The 14,756-nt window shown below is 43.2% G+C and overlaps 1 protein-coding gene and 1 long non-coding RNA gene across 5 annotated transcripts in view; one reads left to right on the forward strand and one right to left on the reverse strand.

The window, feature by feature from the left end:
* The window catches only part of MARK1 (microtubule affinity regulating kinase 1), a 126,354-nt gene that overhangs the window by 110,224 nt on the left and 1,374 nt on the right, over positions 1-14,756 (forward strand). For 3 of the 4 annotated variants that reach the window (XM_079763704.1, XM_079763703.1, XM_079763702.1), the window contains 8 exons: positions 471-570; positions 1,600-1,712; positions 3,887-4,040; positions 4,345-4,541; positions 6,520-6,620; positions 7,992-8,156; positions 8,548-8,799; positions 12,229-12,273. In XM_079763704.1, coding sequence (XP_079619830.1) covers positions 471-570; positions 1,600-1,712; positions 3,887-4,040; positions 4,345-4,541; positions 6,520-6,620; positions 7,992-8,156; positions 8,548-8,799; positions 12,229-12,273 — 1,127 coding nt within the window. The remainder of the gene's footprint in view (positions 1-470; positions 571-1,599; positions 1,713-3,886; positions 4,041-4,344; positions 4,542-6,519; positions 6,621-7,991; positions 8,157-8,547; positions 8,800-12,228; positions 12,274-14,756) is intronic. The other variant, XM_079763705.1, reaches the window with a different exon arrangement.
* LOC307094675 overlaps positions 1-14,756 on the reverse strand; it is a 532,375-nt gene that overhangs the window by 90,030 nt on the left and 427,589 nt on the right. The window lies entirely within an intron of this gene.

Here is a 14,756-nt window from a genome sequence, read left to right on the forward strand (position 1 = left end):
AACCTCAAAATGTATTTTAACACCTTTTTAGCTGTAACTCAGATAATCTTAAGCATCTTATTGATGTCTGGCTAGTACAAGTGATGGTACTGCCATTCCTCCTCCTACTAATAACCTCTTCTTAAAAAATGAAAATATAAACTCAGAAGCACATGAGGGGCTTTACAAAAATGGAAACCATTTAAGAAAAGTTATTTCTGCCTGGCCATCCCAAAGTCCATCTCTTTTCTCTGTGCACCTAAGTGTAAGGTGTGTATTTCCATTGCTAATTTGCTTACTTCCTCATCATTCATCTGCATGAATTAATTTGTTAGAATGTCCCAGCAAGCAGTCACTTATGTCCATAGGCAGTGGTGGCTAAAGTAAACTTTCTTTTGTGAAGTTTGGAATCCTGTTTGTCTTATTGTCTCTCGTTTTGAAGTGGTTGAATGTTCTGGTTGGCCAAACATAATGTCGAATTTTTTTCCTAGCAAATAATGAAAGATCGGTGGATGAATGTTGGTCACGAAGAAGAAGAGCTAAAGCCGTATACTGAGCCTGAACCGGATTTCAATGACACAAAAAGGATAGGTAAGTATTTAAACGCTGTGAGAGGTGCTGACCCTAGCCTGTAAGTAAGGGTCCTTTAGTCTACCAAAATAGCATTTCAAAATATAAATAGGAAGTCATTTTTATTTTAAAAATGCCTGCTCTATCATTTTTCTTTCCCCGGATATACACTAATCATTGCAAATTTCAACTTCCTTAGTTTGTTCTCATGCATATTATAATCTAATTCAAGTGTTGGCAACGGTGATACATAAATTAAAACGATGTAGATAAATCTCATTCTTTCCTTTTAGCAGTTTCTAACAGGAGGAATGACTGATTGAAGTATCAGCATTGATCAGACTGATATCAGCAAAACATAGCATGTATTTCAACCAAAAACACAGAGGCCCTGAGCTAATAGGGCCTCTCGCTTTGTGCTTTCTGTGTCTCATCAGTGTCCATCCTCCCAGCCCAGCCCCATGCTGCCGCCAAACTGTTTTCTTTGTTTCTCTCTCCCTTCCCACAGCCTTTAGGAACTCAAAACAGAGTCATCTCAACTGTGCTCCTGTCTGGCTTAAAGACACAGGGAGGAACATTCTAGGGTGTTAGGACTCTGCTCAGGACAACTGTGGAATTCTAGCCTCCCAAGGAGGACTCAACCTGCCTTCAGATCAGAAAGCAAGAGTGTTCAGAGATGGGAGAGACACTCCATGGGAGGCTGAGGGTGTGCTGAGAGACAGAGGGAGAAGGGATTTTGTGTGTCACACACAGACAGATATTGTGTGTCTGGGTGGACACAGGAATTCAGTTCGGGAATGTGCTAGGCAAGAGAAAGGGAATGGGCCCAATCATATGTAACTCATGATATAGTCTCTGCATGAAAAATTGTGAACATACAGTATCCGAATATACGGTATCCATGTGTTAATAATCCAAAAGTCTTTATAATTGATATTCCACTTTAAAATTTCATACCTAATGTTGGCAAGCTTGGCCAATTTTTGTTCATTTGTTTACTAAAATAAACCCATTTTCATAAAATTTGCTTTTTTTTTTCCAAATTTCCAGATGTCATGGTCACCATGGGTTTCGCACGAGATGAGATAAATGACGCCTTAATAAATCAGAAATATGATGAAGTCATGGCTACTTACATTCTTCTAGGTAGAAAACCACCTGAAGTAAGTTTTTCACATTTTTAGATTAATATAAATTATTTCTTGAGCTAGTGATGGCTAAGTATCTATATATATAAAAGCCTAAGCGACCATTCAACCGTTCGACCAGTAGCTATGACACGCACTGACCACGAGGGGGCAGACGCTCCCACCAGTAGGTTAGTTTGCTGCTGGGATCAGGCAGATCAGGACTGGGTGAGACAGCCCGGACATGCCCTCCCGTGGTCCCACACCAGCCCCGATCATGCACCGATGAGGTCTCTCAGCCTGGACTGCGCCCTCTTGCAATCCGGGACCCCTCAGGGGATGTCAGAGAGCCGCAGGCCAGGCCGAAGGACCCCACGGGTGCACAAATCCATGTGATGGGCCTCTGGTAAGATAAAATGTTAGCAGATATATTCTGTGGGTATCAGAAATAATATAAAGACCCTACCATTTTTAATGTATTAGAATTTAAAACTCAAAAGGTGCAAAGTTATGAACCCATTTCATCTCAGTATCAAGAGATTCTATTATGGCCCTAGCCGGTTTGGGTCAGTGGATAGAGTGTCGGTCTGCAGACTGAAAGGTCCCAGGTTCGATTCCGGTCAAGGGCATGTACCTTGGTTGCGGGCACATCCCCAGTAGGGAGTGTGCAAGAGGCAGCTGATCAATGTTTCTCTCTCATCCATGTTTCTAACTCTATCCCTCCCCCTTCCTCTCTTTAAAAATAAATAAAATTATATTTTTTTAAAAAGAGATTCTGTTATGAAAAAGCAGGTCTAGTGCCTTAGCCCCCAGGGGTACCATTTACAGTCTAGGCCTTGAGATGGCACCCCCTAGAGTTGTGCACCCAAATGCAACGGCCCCGCCAAAGGTAACATGGTACCTCTGGGTGTGTAGAAAAGACAGTGACCAAAACAAGAGGAAGTGACAGCATTTACAAGAAAGTGTAGATCATGTCTTCAATGATTTGTGTAGGTGGGGACCCAGAGAAAAGTTGGTGACATTGTACCTTACAGACTGTTAAGTGGCTTTGATGCATTCCATTGGGAAATCTCGAGGCCGGGACAGATCTATCGTGAGCTAGATTTAGGAAGTAGCTGTATGCAAATGGCGATTGAAGCAAATGATCCTTTGCGACGGCAGATATAAGAGTTAAATCGAATGTCAAGAACAGAGCCTAAAACATTGAAGGTTTGTTGAAAATTTGACATCTGTGGGGAGCATTTTATAAAATAGACTGAAATCATTTGTAGTTAGATAGTAACTGTTAGGGAAGCAGTGCATTCAGCTGATGTAGGGTCATTGAGGGTCAAATGAATTAATGCTTCTGAAGTCCTTACAATGGTTCCCGTATGCCCTGTGTTCGCTGTTATCTATTATAATTTCATCAGTATCACCCTGCTGTTTGTCATTGGCATCTTTACACATGAGTTTAGGATACTCACTGGGATGCCAGGGATTCAGTAAACAAACATCTTTTATGTTAGAGAGAGGGATAGTGTTTCGATTCCCAGTACCTACCTCACTTAGTTCTAAGTAGGTGCAATTTCTTGATCAGAGCCAATAAACCAATAAACAAAACAAAAAAAATCCGTGCACACACGTGTGCATGTAAAGTTAAACTTGTAGATTTTATCCTGACGACCCTTTTTAAAAATATATATATTTATATTGATTTCAGAGAGTAAGGGAGAGGGGGGGAGAGAGAGAGAGAGACATCAATAAGAATCATCTTTCAGCTGCCTCCTGCACGCCCCCTACTGGAGATTGAGCGCGCAACCTGGGCATGTGCCCTGACTAGGAATCAAACCGCAACCTCCTGGTTCTGATCCATGCCGGCTGGGCTCTGTTGACTCTTAATCTCAATTTTTCCATCTATAAAGTGCAGATTAGTAAATTACAATTTTTTTGGTAATGATTAAACAAAGTAACCAATATAAAGAGCTAAGCACAGTCTATAACCGCCATTCAATGATTGGTAGCAATTGGTGTTTTGACTAAATTAAGGCTCCAAAGCCTTTCCTTCCCTTCCTGTTTGCCAGCGTGCAGTTCTGCACCCAAAGTATTTTTGTTTTTTAAGTTCTGACTGCTCCTTGTATGGCTTGGAATAGATGAGAAAAAACGAGAGTGCGTATCGTTTGCATAAACATTTTAGTGTTTTGAAACCCTGGTGGTCTTTCTTCCTCTTGCAGTTTGAAGGCGGTGAGTCATTATCCAGTGGAAACTTGAGTCAGAGGTCGCGGCCCAGTAGTGACCTAAACAACAGCACCCTCCAGTCCCCCGCTCACCTGAAGGTCCAGAGGAGCATCTCGGCCAATCAGAAGCAGCGGCGCTTTAGCGATCATGGTGGGGGAAAAGTCAAATCAGTGCAAACAGACCGATTCCATCCAGACTCGTGTTTTCTAGGCATCATACATTCACACCTTCATGTGCCTGTGTCACCCCTGTCCCCGCAGGCTCTCAGTGAATGACAAATAGGATCCCCTCTGCAGGGACCCACTTAGTTTTTGTAATTACACAGTTTCATCTTCCTTTAGAGTGAAAAATACGCAAATAAAGATATTTTTCACACAGAATATTTGTTCGTAAGGAGAAGGTAAGTCAATTGTTTTGTAGCTCATTAGGCTTTTTTTTTTTTTTTTAATTCTAGCTGGTCCATCCATCTCCGCTGCCGTGTCGTACACGAAGAGGCCTCAGGCCAACAGCGTGGAGAGTGAGCAGAAAGAGGAGTGGGACAAGGACGGGGCAGCGCGCAAACTCGGCAGCACGACCGTGGGATCAAAGAGCGAGGTGACCGCCAGCCCGCTCGTGGGGCCGGAGAGGAAAAAGGCGTCCACTATCCCGAGTGTGAGTGAACCGTCGGGTCTGTGGCAGCTTGGGGTGGTCATCTGTGGTCAGGAGTTTTCGCTGAAAGATTTTTTTTTAATGTTTCACAATTTTAAAGCGAATCGTGCGTTTCAAGAACATGCAAAAAGGGCCAAGCTTCTCATAAATGCAGTTTAGGAACAAAAAGGTAGAATATGAATTGTTACATTACACCGAACCTCACCACAGAATGGCACATGAAACTCTCCTCATTTCCTCGTTTGTAATATGTACTTCATGTTATATTGGCTCATTTAATTTTATGTTTACAAGTAAGGTGTTCGATGAAGGCAGACTCTGTTAGTATTTATAAATTTAGCTCACATCATTCACTTAAAACAGCAAACTAGAAGTTATATAATGGGAGCTAGAAGAGAGATTGAGACATTTTCCTATAAGGCAGCAGGAAAGACTAAAGAGAGAGAAAAGAACACTAAGATATATAGTATACAGTGTATCTATTAACTTTCTAGCTAGACCTCACGATTAAACCCATCATAAGCTAATTATGTCTTTTAAAGATCCGTGAAAGCTGGTTGGCCAAACATCGGGAAAGTTTTGTCTATTGGCATAAGGATTACACAGAAGGGGATTCATTCCTTTTGAGAATAATTTCTGTGCAGTTCAGTACTAGTCACTAGTGAATGGTGGGGCTGTGGGTCATAAGGAGAATCGGTCCCTTTTTGCTTACGCCTTTTTTCTCCAGAGCTTCTCAGCCTTGGCTTGCCTCCGGCTCAAACCTGAACTGAAGAAGTATCCTCAGAGTGGCACTGCTCATCCCTCATGCCTTTGACCATGAGCTGTATTCTCTTTAGCAGTACCCTTGGCCAGCCTGCCATGGTCTCTGCCACGGGTTTCCCGTTGGTGCTGATATTTACGTGGAGTTGTTTCTTGTTCTTGGTCTTATAAAGCTGCCTATACCCCTCGCCTGCCCTTGTCCCCACCCCCAGCTTACAGACGAGAATAAAAACGCAGCTTTCCAGTTGCTTCCCAACAACTGCTCGGCTGCTGCCTTGGGGCGGGAGCTGAAGCTGGGCTGAGTGTGTGCCCCACCTTTCACCCCTACAGTCCGCCTGAGAGAGAGGGTGTGACATAGGGCTCATTCATATACCTACAGTCCGCCTGAGAGACGGGGTGTGACATAGGACCCATTCATATACCTACAGTCCGCCTGAGAGACAGGGTGTGACATAGGACCCTTTCCTATACCTACAGTCCGCCTGAGAGACAGGGTGTGACATAGGACCCATTCTATACCTACAGTCCACCTGAGGGAGAGGGTGTGACATAGGGCTCATTCATATACCTACAGTCCGCCTGAGAGCGAGGGTGTGACATAGGGCTCATTCATATACCTACAGTCCGCCTGAGAGAGAGGGTGTGACATAGGACCCATTCATATACCTACAGTCCGCCTGAGAGAGAGGGTGTGACATAGGACTCATTTATATACCTTCAGTCCACCTGAGACAGAGGGTGTGACATAGGGCTCATTCATATACCTACAGTCCGCCTGAGAGACAGGGTGTGACATAGGACTCATTCATATACCTTCAGTCCACCTGAGATAGAGGGTGTGACATAGGACTCATTTATATACCTACAGTCCACCTGAGGGAGAGGGTGTGACATAGGGCTCATTTATATACCTACAGTCCGCCTGAGAGCGAGGGTGTGACATAGGGCTCATTCATATACCTACAGTCCGCCTGAGAGAGAGGGTATGACATAGGGCTCATTCATATACCTACAGTTCTCCTGCGAGCGAGGGTGTGACATAGGACTCATTCATACAAGATTCTGGTCAATGAAAATCCGACCGTGTGTGTGTGTGTGTGTGTGTGTGTGTGTGTGTGTGTGTGTGTGTGTTTTCTGAGTCATATGCAGCTTCCATTTATTTCTTTGACTTTCCACAACTGCAGCGAGGATTTTAAAATGGCTTTTCTTTTTCTTTTTAAAGAACAACGTATATGCTGGAGGAAGCATGGCAAGAAGGAACACGTATGTCTGTGAAAGGACCACAGACCGCTACATGGCCCTGCAAAATGGCAAAGACAGCAGGTAAGCGTCACAGTGCCTAGGGGTTCCGCTGTCATTGTGCTACAACCCCCTGCTGATGGGTCAAGAGGGAAGGAAATACAGAATAGTAAGATTGCAGCCAAATCATGTTTTTTTTTATATAGTATATTTTTATTGATTTCAGAGAGGAAGGGAGAGGGAGAGAGAGAGAGAGAAACATCAATGATGAGAGAGAATCATGGATTGGCTGCCTCCTGCACGCCCCCTACTGGGGATGGAGCCTGCAAATGGAGCATGTGCCCTGACTGGGAAACTGAACCGTGACCTCCTGGTTCATAGGTTGATACTCAACCACTGAGCCACACTGGCCTGGCAACAGCCAACCATTCTTACTAGGGGAAATATTTAGGGAAAACAGGAGGTAAATCTCTTAACCTGAGAATTTTCCACTAAAATCTTTTCTAATCCAATCTTCATAATTTGGATCTCATTCTCTTACATGCCCGCTGCTTCCTTCTTACCTCCTTCCCTTTCCCCCTCCCTCAAGTCATAACTGTATCCAATACCAAAGGCGTGGTTTTTCTTCCTCTACAGAAATGTGGCCATCTCAGCTGATCCTTGAGAACCAGGCAATTCTCAGTGTTTTATTTTAAATAATGATAAACCATATTGTTATTATTTTAAAAAATGTAGCTTCTTTTCACCATGAGTTATAATACAGAACTATTCATCAATATAATACAAAAGGGCAGGGAGTTCATTCTAATAAAATTCTGTGCTGAGTTCCATCCTTAGTCATTTCAGTAGACTATACAGACCATTCTTACATTTGCTTCCTCTCAGTTAATAGACACTTCATGTTATAGAAATGGATCTCCTTGGACTTAAGGTCCTTTAGGGTAAAAGAATAGTTGGGGATTGATTTCTGACTTCTTATTTTTCCTGTACTAAGCCCTCATCTGGAGTTTCCTTAATCTGCAACAGTTAACTTATTGATTCATGATAGGAACTGAAAGTGTTTTAATAATACTTCCAGCAATAGTATTTTTGCTGTAATTATGAATTCTTTTTGTATAACGGGCAGTGACCCATAGCAACACATCACACCACACTGTGATATCCCCAGTCACAATCATTTTATCCATAAAAATCACTTCAGACCATCTCCGAATCACTTATAGAAAGAGGGTAAGTGTGGGGTGAGGTCCTTATTTCCCCTGGAAGGTGATGGGAAGTTCACCCGATACATCTTTCCCAAGAACATTGGCTTGTCGGTCACTAATAATGCCATCTGTGCTAACTTATTTTAAGTGTTGTAGTCATGAAAGGTGTTAGTCACTTTACTTTAAAAAACGTAGTTCTGAAGTGTTAGTGACCTGCCGCTTCTCCTCTGCGTCTGTTTCCTGCGGAAAGCCTCACCGAGATGTCGGCCAGCAGCTTGTCTTCTGCCGGCTCCGCCGTGGCCCCTGCTGTCCCCTCAGCACGGCCCCGCCACCAGAAGTCCATGTCCGCCTCCGGTCACCCCATCAAAGTCACACTGCCAACCATTAAAGACGGCTCCGAAGCTTACCGACCCGGGTAACGTGCTGGCTGCATTTCATTTTGTTTGTAATATGTTTTTATTGATTTTAGAGAGAGAAAAGGTGAGGGAGAGAGAGATAGAAACATCAGTGATGAAACAGAAACATGGATCAGCTGCCTCCTGCACACCCCCTACTGGGGATCGAGCCTGGAACCCAGGCATGTGTCCCGACCAGGAATCCAACCGTGACCTGGTTCATGGGTTGATGTCAACCACTGACCTACACCGGCTGGGCATTTAATTTGTTAAAAAAAAAGCAAAGAAATAGTAATAAAAAGTTCTTATTGCCCTTAAAGAAAAAGTGGGCATAGCAAGTTCTGTCTAGTTTGGGAGTGGGAGCTTCCTGGGTCATTACTCTGAACAGTGCATCGTGACTTGTCCCAACAGGACCACCCAGAGAGTGCCTGCTGCTTCCCCGTCTGCCCACAGTATTAGTGCCAGCACCCCAGACCGAACCCGCTTTCCCCGCGGGAGCTCCAGCCGCAGCACCTTCCACGGGGAGCAGCTCCGGGAGCGGCGCAGCGCCGCCCACGCCGGCCCCCCCGCGTCTCCGTCCCACGAAAGCGGGGCCTTTGCCCACGCCCGGCGGGGCACGTCCACCGGCCTCATCAGCAAGATCACCTCCAGATTCGTTCGCAGGTCAGTCCCGCGGGCTCCGGTGTGCGGGGGCCTCAGGGATTACAAAGGAGGTGTGTTTGGGGCTTTTCTTTCCTCTTTATAGTGATGTTTCAAAGTGGTTTCATGACATTTCATTAGAGCTGCTCTTTTGCAGAAGTTTGAAGAAAAAATCAAGGAAGACAAAATCTTTTCCCTTAAGAGAAAGAAGAAAAATGGACAAAATGAGAATTAAAAATTTTTCTAGAGTGGAAAGAGCAAAACTTGACCTCAAAGATGTGTTTTAAAACCTTAATTTAGAAAAGGGAATTAAATAGGAGTTTACATTTATCCTTTACACTGCTCACTAATAATAGTTTCCCTCTTTCTCTTTCTTGTAAAAAGCCTATATATACAGCCACATAGATTTCTTATGTAATCCTATATAATAAAAGGCTAATATGCAATTTGTCCCCTCGATGGGGAGTTCGACCAAGGGCGAGGCCAGCTGGACCCCACCCATGCACGAATTCGTGCACCGGGCCTCTAGTTTAACATAAAATCTTAACCTCAGTAAACACAAAATGAATAGCAAACTTCTGATCGAGTAAAATAGTAAAATTGCACTCTCCTGAGAAAGCAAGCATGAGTGTGTAACCCACGTTGATGATACACGTTGCTGAACACAGTGCAGGTTGAGGTAAATTTGATGTTGGGTTCCTGCAGTCCCCTTCCCAAGACCTGCATGCCTGGCTGCTCCTGCGCCTCCTTCAGGTCCTTGCTGAAATGCCACTTCCCCAGAGGCCTCCCCCAACCCTCTCTGTAAAATCACAGCTCTTCCTCCAGGCACTGCGGTCCCTGCATCATTCCTCTGCATAGCCCTAACACTCTCCGAAATCATAGATGCACTTTATTTATTTGTCCATTGTCTCTCCCAACCAGAAGGTGAGAACAGGGACTTGTTTGCTTTCTTTTATGCCCAATCTTCTGCTGAATATTGAGCGCCTACCGTGGCGCATAGTACGCCATTCAATAAACGTTATTGGGTGAATGGATGAATAGTGTGGGAGGCAATTTAAAAAGCAAACGAAAAATTAAGTTGTAGTAAATTCTGGTAAATGCCAGAAGGAAGCAGGTCCTGAAATCGAGAATGAGGTTGAGGCAATGAGGGTGTTCAGACGCAGCCTCCAATGGCAGCTGGCATGGAAGTTTCTAAGGTTCCATGAGGCTTATTCATGGTGCTCATATTCGTATCCTCTGAACAGTTTTCTGGGCCGAGGGGGGAGAAAGGGAGGGAGAAGATTGTTTGTGATGTTTTGTCAGCAGTTTGGCAGGTTATTTTCAGTGTCTTGGTTTTAAACACATTTCAATCAATTTTGGATTTGGTTAGAGAAGAGAAAAAATGCTCCATTCTCCTCCAAGGTCATTGTCACCGTGTGAATGAACAGCCTTGGCTTTGCTAAAGTGCTTGCGCTTGGCTGTATCGTCTACCACAAGTGACTTCATGCAGGAAGACACGCGAGTCGTTGGTTTCAGTCCCGGGAATGAACCTGCTAAGTCCTTTGGCAAGTGGCAGACTGGTGATGCAGTTGCTCTCTCTGCGGTCATAGCATATTGAACTTGGGGGTGAGGGGGAGGGTGTTGGAGGCTTGGAGATAAAGAGAGAATTTCTCAAGGTTCAGGATATAGTCTAGCCTTATTATTTAATATTTTCAACTCATCTCTCACATGATCCATTCTTTCCCCTTATTTCTCCTTCTGAAGTCCATCCTGGGCTCAAGCTCTGTTTTTCTCTGGTTCTTTCTGCCTTTCTCACTTCCCTTTGGCTAAGGCCTGAAGAAGTGGAACCCACACACAGACACCCTCTGTGACCAGAACTGGGTGTGCTCGGGGTCATTTTGGGAGCCAAGACGCCTCACAAACTTTGGGACCAACCAAGTCGGTGCACCCTTAAATGCTTAGATGAAAAAGTGGGGTTTTCATAGGGGGAAAAGTAGAGGAATTGGGCTTGCTGAGCGTTAAGAAAGGAAGGATAAGAATAGGGGAGAGCTCATCATTCAAGTACTTGGTAACCAGTATTCCAAAGAGGAAGCCGGGGAGTGGCTCTTCCTGGCCCTTAGGAAGACTGTTCGCCAAAATGACCGCCTGAGAGAGTTGCTTTCAGGTCTTCGGAAAGCCATTTACACTAGAATCGTCGATCAAGGGAGATTGAGATTATTTTATTATTTCAAAGTCTTTTAAATAGCCTTTAGACCCATTTGCTGTGGGTAGGTTCTTTATACCTACTCTGTAAGCTGGAAATTGCATCACACCTGATGATTTCTTTTTTAATCCTCACCTGAGGATGTTTTTATTGATTTTTAGAGAGAGAGGATGGTGGAGAGAGAGAGAGAGAAACATCCACGAGAGAGATAAACATCCATCAGTTGCCTTCCATATGCACCCCAATGGGGATCGAACCCAGAACCTAGGTATGTGCCCTGACCAGGAATTGAACCCACCACCTTTCAGTGTATAAGACAATGCTCCAAACTACTGAGCCACCCGGCCAGGACAAACCTGATGATTTTTTCACCATAGCTCACTCTTATATAGGGATGCTTAAAACATTAACTTAAAGCTTCAAGTTGATCATTTTCCCCAGCTGTTTATTAATATTTTGCTATCACAAGCCACCTCTTCATATATTTAAACGGGTTTACAACTTGATACTCCTATGTCAATATTTAATTAACTTTGAAAATGACAAAGTAGTTAAAATTTTGGTAGATTTTTAAAATATCAATTACATTCAACAAAAGGACAATTAGTAGAGTTTTCCTGGTTTTCTTTCACAGGTGGATATCCAGGTAAGATCAATGTTTCTGTTTAAGATTGAGTTCATGTTTTTAGACTCACCCGCTTGGGTAGGCTGTTCGTTTGCTGTAATATTTTATCATGTGCATGAATCGTTAGCTTAACTCCTGAAATAAGTTAACTGCTTATTTAAAAATTGGTACTTATTTTTAGAAATACTTATATGTGTGTTGAGCTTTATTTCTAACTACGAGGTTAATGTGTATGTTTTCTAAAATTGAGCGACTACTAGAATTCTGTTTCATAACAAACACGCAGTTGAATCTTACTGTTGATAATTATTCAATAGTTTTAACTTTAGATTGAACTAAACTAAACCAAAAAATAAATTACAACTTTAAAATCATGTCTGAGAATTGGAAGATCATGTATAAAAAAAAATCCTAACCCATCACCCAGCATTTCCTCCCTGACAATACCCAGTAGACGCTCAATGAGTGACAGTTCAGTGTGGTTATGTTGAAAAACATGAGAAATAGTATTAGACTTGACGAGTCACAGCAACTGTCACGCTAGAAGTTGGCTCAACAAGTTAATGTTAAAATCATTTCAGATGTAGGTTTTCTTGATCTATTTTTCACTCTTATCATTAAATCTCAACCTTCACTTTGTTTTGAGGGATCCAAGTGAAGGCGAAGCCAGTGGCAGAACAGACACCTCAAGGTGAGGAGCCACTATTAACCCTTCGCTGCCAGGGCCTGTGTGTGCAAACGTGCTTTTGAAATACCGACAGCACTTCATAAACATGAGTAGAATGAATCACTAGCTAGTATGTGTATTTTAAATTTTTATATTGGGATGGGTTTCCCTCATGTTGCCTAGCATTTAATTACGTATAAGTTAACTAACTGTAAGTTTGTGTTTTCTAAACATGATTTTGAATTGTAAGCTTTGTAGAGAAATGGCCATTCTGTCCTGTAATAGATGTGTTGGCAGAAGAATGAATAGATTAAAACGTACTGATCCTTTTCTCACTAAAACGATGTAACTAATATTAGTCTTAAATAGCATAGGTCACTGAGGTGACCAAGTCCATAGGAAGACTTGATATTAGTGATAAACTTCAGGTGAGTGTTCAGCTATTGACCACGCGTAGAAATGATTGCCTGGCATGCTTTGTGGTTTTTTGACATTTAATACTGGTTGTGTCTTCGACCTGGCGACGGGGCTCAAACTTGAGCACAGTCGGAACTTGATTAAACAGATGGCTGGGTCCCACTCCCAGGGTTTGTGATGGGCAGCCGGGGGGCCTGGGGACCACATTAATGGCATGTCACTACTTGTGTTTATATGTATAAATGGGGGATTTAAGGAGCAAAGGCACTGAATTAGTTTGTGTGAACACATGCCCCGGCTTCCTTCAGGAATAATTTTTGACCAGTTGAACACATGCCTCAATTTAATTTCTACTTTTTAAAATGACTTGGGATATAAAACATCATGAGCTTTGGGAAAAACTTAACTGAACATTCCAAGGTGGTGCGTTTTACAAACTGCGCTGCATTTAGTGTAGTCATTATAGTTGCAGTGTTTCTTTATGGAAGTCGGTTCCCGAGTCACACCGGGGAAGGGAGCCAGAGGCGGGCAGGACCCATGCTGTTCACTCTCTTCTGCCTGTTCATAAACACAAAGGATTGATGTCCCTCACATAGTCATCACTTCTGAGCCCCCTTCTGAAGTCTTCCCTCTTTTTTCTCAGTTTCCCTCTGAGACACTGAGTAGCGGATAGTGTCACAGGTGCCTGCTAATATTTCAGTTCATTTGCATGGTTTTGTGTTTGTTTGTTCTTTTGCTTCTGAACAAACTTTTTGAATCCATCCTGTCTCTAAGGTACTTGCTAGTCATTGAATCCGCACAACCACCAGGAGGAAAGTGTCCCGTTTTACAGAAGACACAGTGGGGAGGCTAGGAGGGACCAGGCCAGTCCTAACAAGTCTCTGTCTCTGCAGAGAGATGTGGGGCGTGATGGTGAATAGCATGGGCCCTGAGCCCAGACCGTGTGGGTTGAGCTGTGTTCTTCTACCAGTTATTGTGATGATCTGTGTGACTTTAGAAGTGATTCTACCTCTTCGTGCCCTCGTGGTTGTGAGGGGCCAACGAGGAATTAGCACATGTGAGGCAGGTAGAACAGCTCCTGGCATGGAGTAAGTGCTCGATAAAGGATAGATGTCGTTATTGCTATCAACATTTCCAGGAGCTCCTGAGTTAACGTTGCCATTGGGGATGCCCTTGAGATACATCCAGAAAATGTCTCGTATGTGCCTGTTGTCTGAAGCTCACCCAGTTTCCTGGGTGGAACGCAAGGAAAATTAGACTTGAAATAAGACATCTGATTTCTAGTCTTTCTTTTAAGTCATTAGCTGTATGACCTTTAGAAAGTAATGTAAGTTTCCGAGCCATCAGTTCTGTTTTTAAAATGAGTGGCCGATCACGTGATCTCTTGGGTCCCTTCCAGCCCCAGCTTGCTGACCCATGACCTGAGTGTGCGTGTGCTCCTGGTAAATGTCCCTGCTTGGATCTGCACATTCCTGAAGGCCTGTGGCTCAGGGTCAGAGAGCAGAGAGAGAATGCTGGAGAAGATGTTGGGATAAATGCGCTCCATACTTAGTTCATAGTCTTTGGAGATTTCTTTTCTCTACTTATTTCTTTCCTTATTTTTTTTTTCAAGCTTGCATAGTTTGCAGAGCTTTGGGGGTTCAGATGCCTAGGAATTAGGGGGGAAACATGAGTATACACGTATCCATGAAAATTCATATATAAATGTATACGTGAATATACATTATAGGATAATACTGATATAAAATGTTTAATATGTGTAGATAGTAGTTTATACTTTCAAAGTGTACCACTACTTTAAATCATATGTAGGTGAGATGGGTTAACAAATGAAAATTATAACATCTATATTTGAATAATTGCTCATTAAATGTAATTACAGGGTACTCTGAATCATAAAATCTACTATGTTTACCTCTCTGTGATTCTGTGAAATGGGTTGTCTGGTTCTGTATTATTCATGGGAGATCTACAGTAAGGAAAATTCAGTGAGGTTGATGCGCTTAAGAAATACGTGTCAATCATCTACTCTGGTGTGAAAGCCTCAAGGTCAGCCCAGACCCTGTAGGTTCCAGGAATAGTATGGAGGC

The sequence above is a fragment of the Cnephaeus nilssonii genome (assembly GCF_951640355.1).
Source record: "Cnephaeus nilssonii genome assembly, chromosome: 23".
Taxonomy (NCBI): domain Eukaryota; kingdom Metazoa; phylum Chordata; class Mammalia; order Chiroptera; family Vespertilionidae; genus Cnephaeus; species Cnephaeus nilssonii.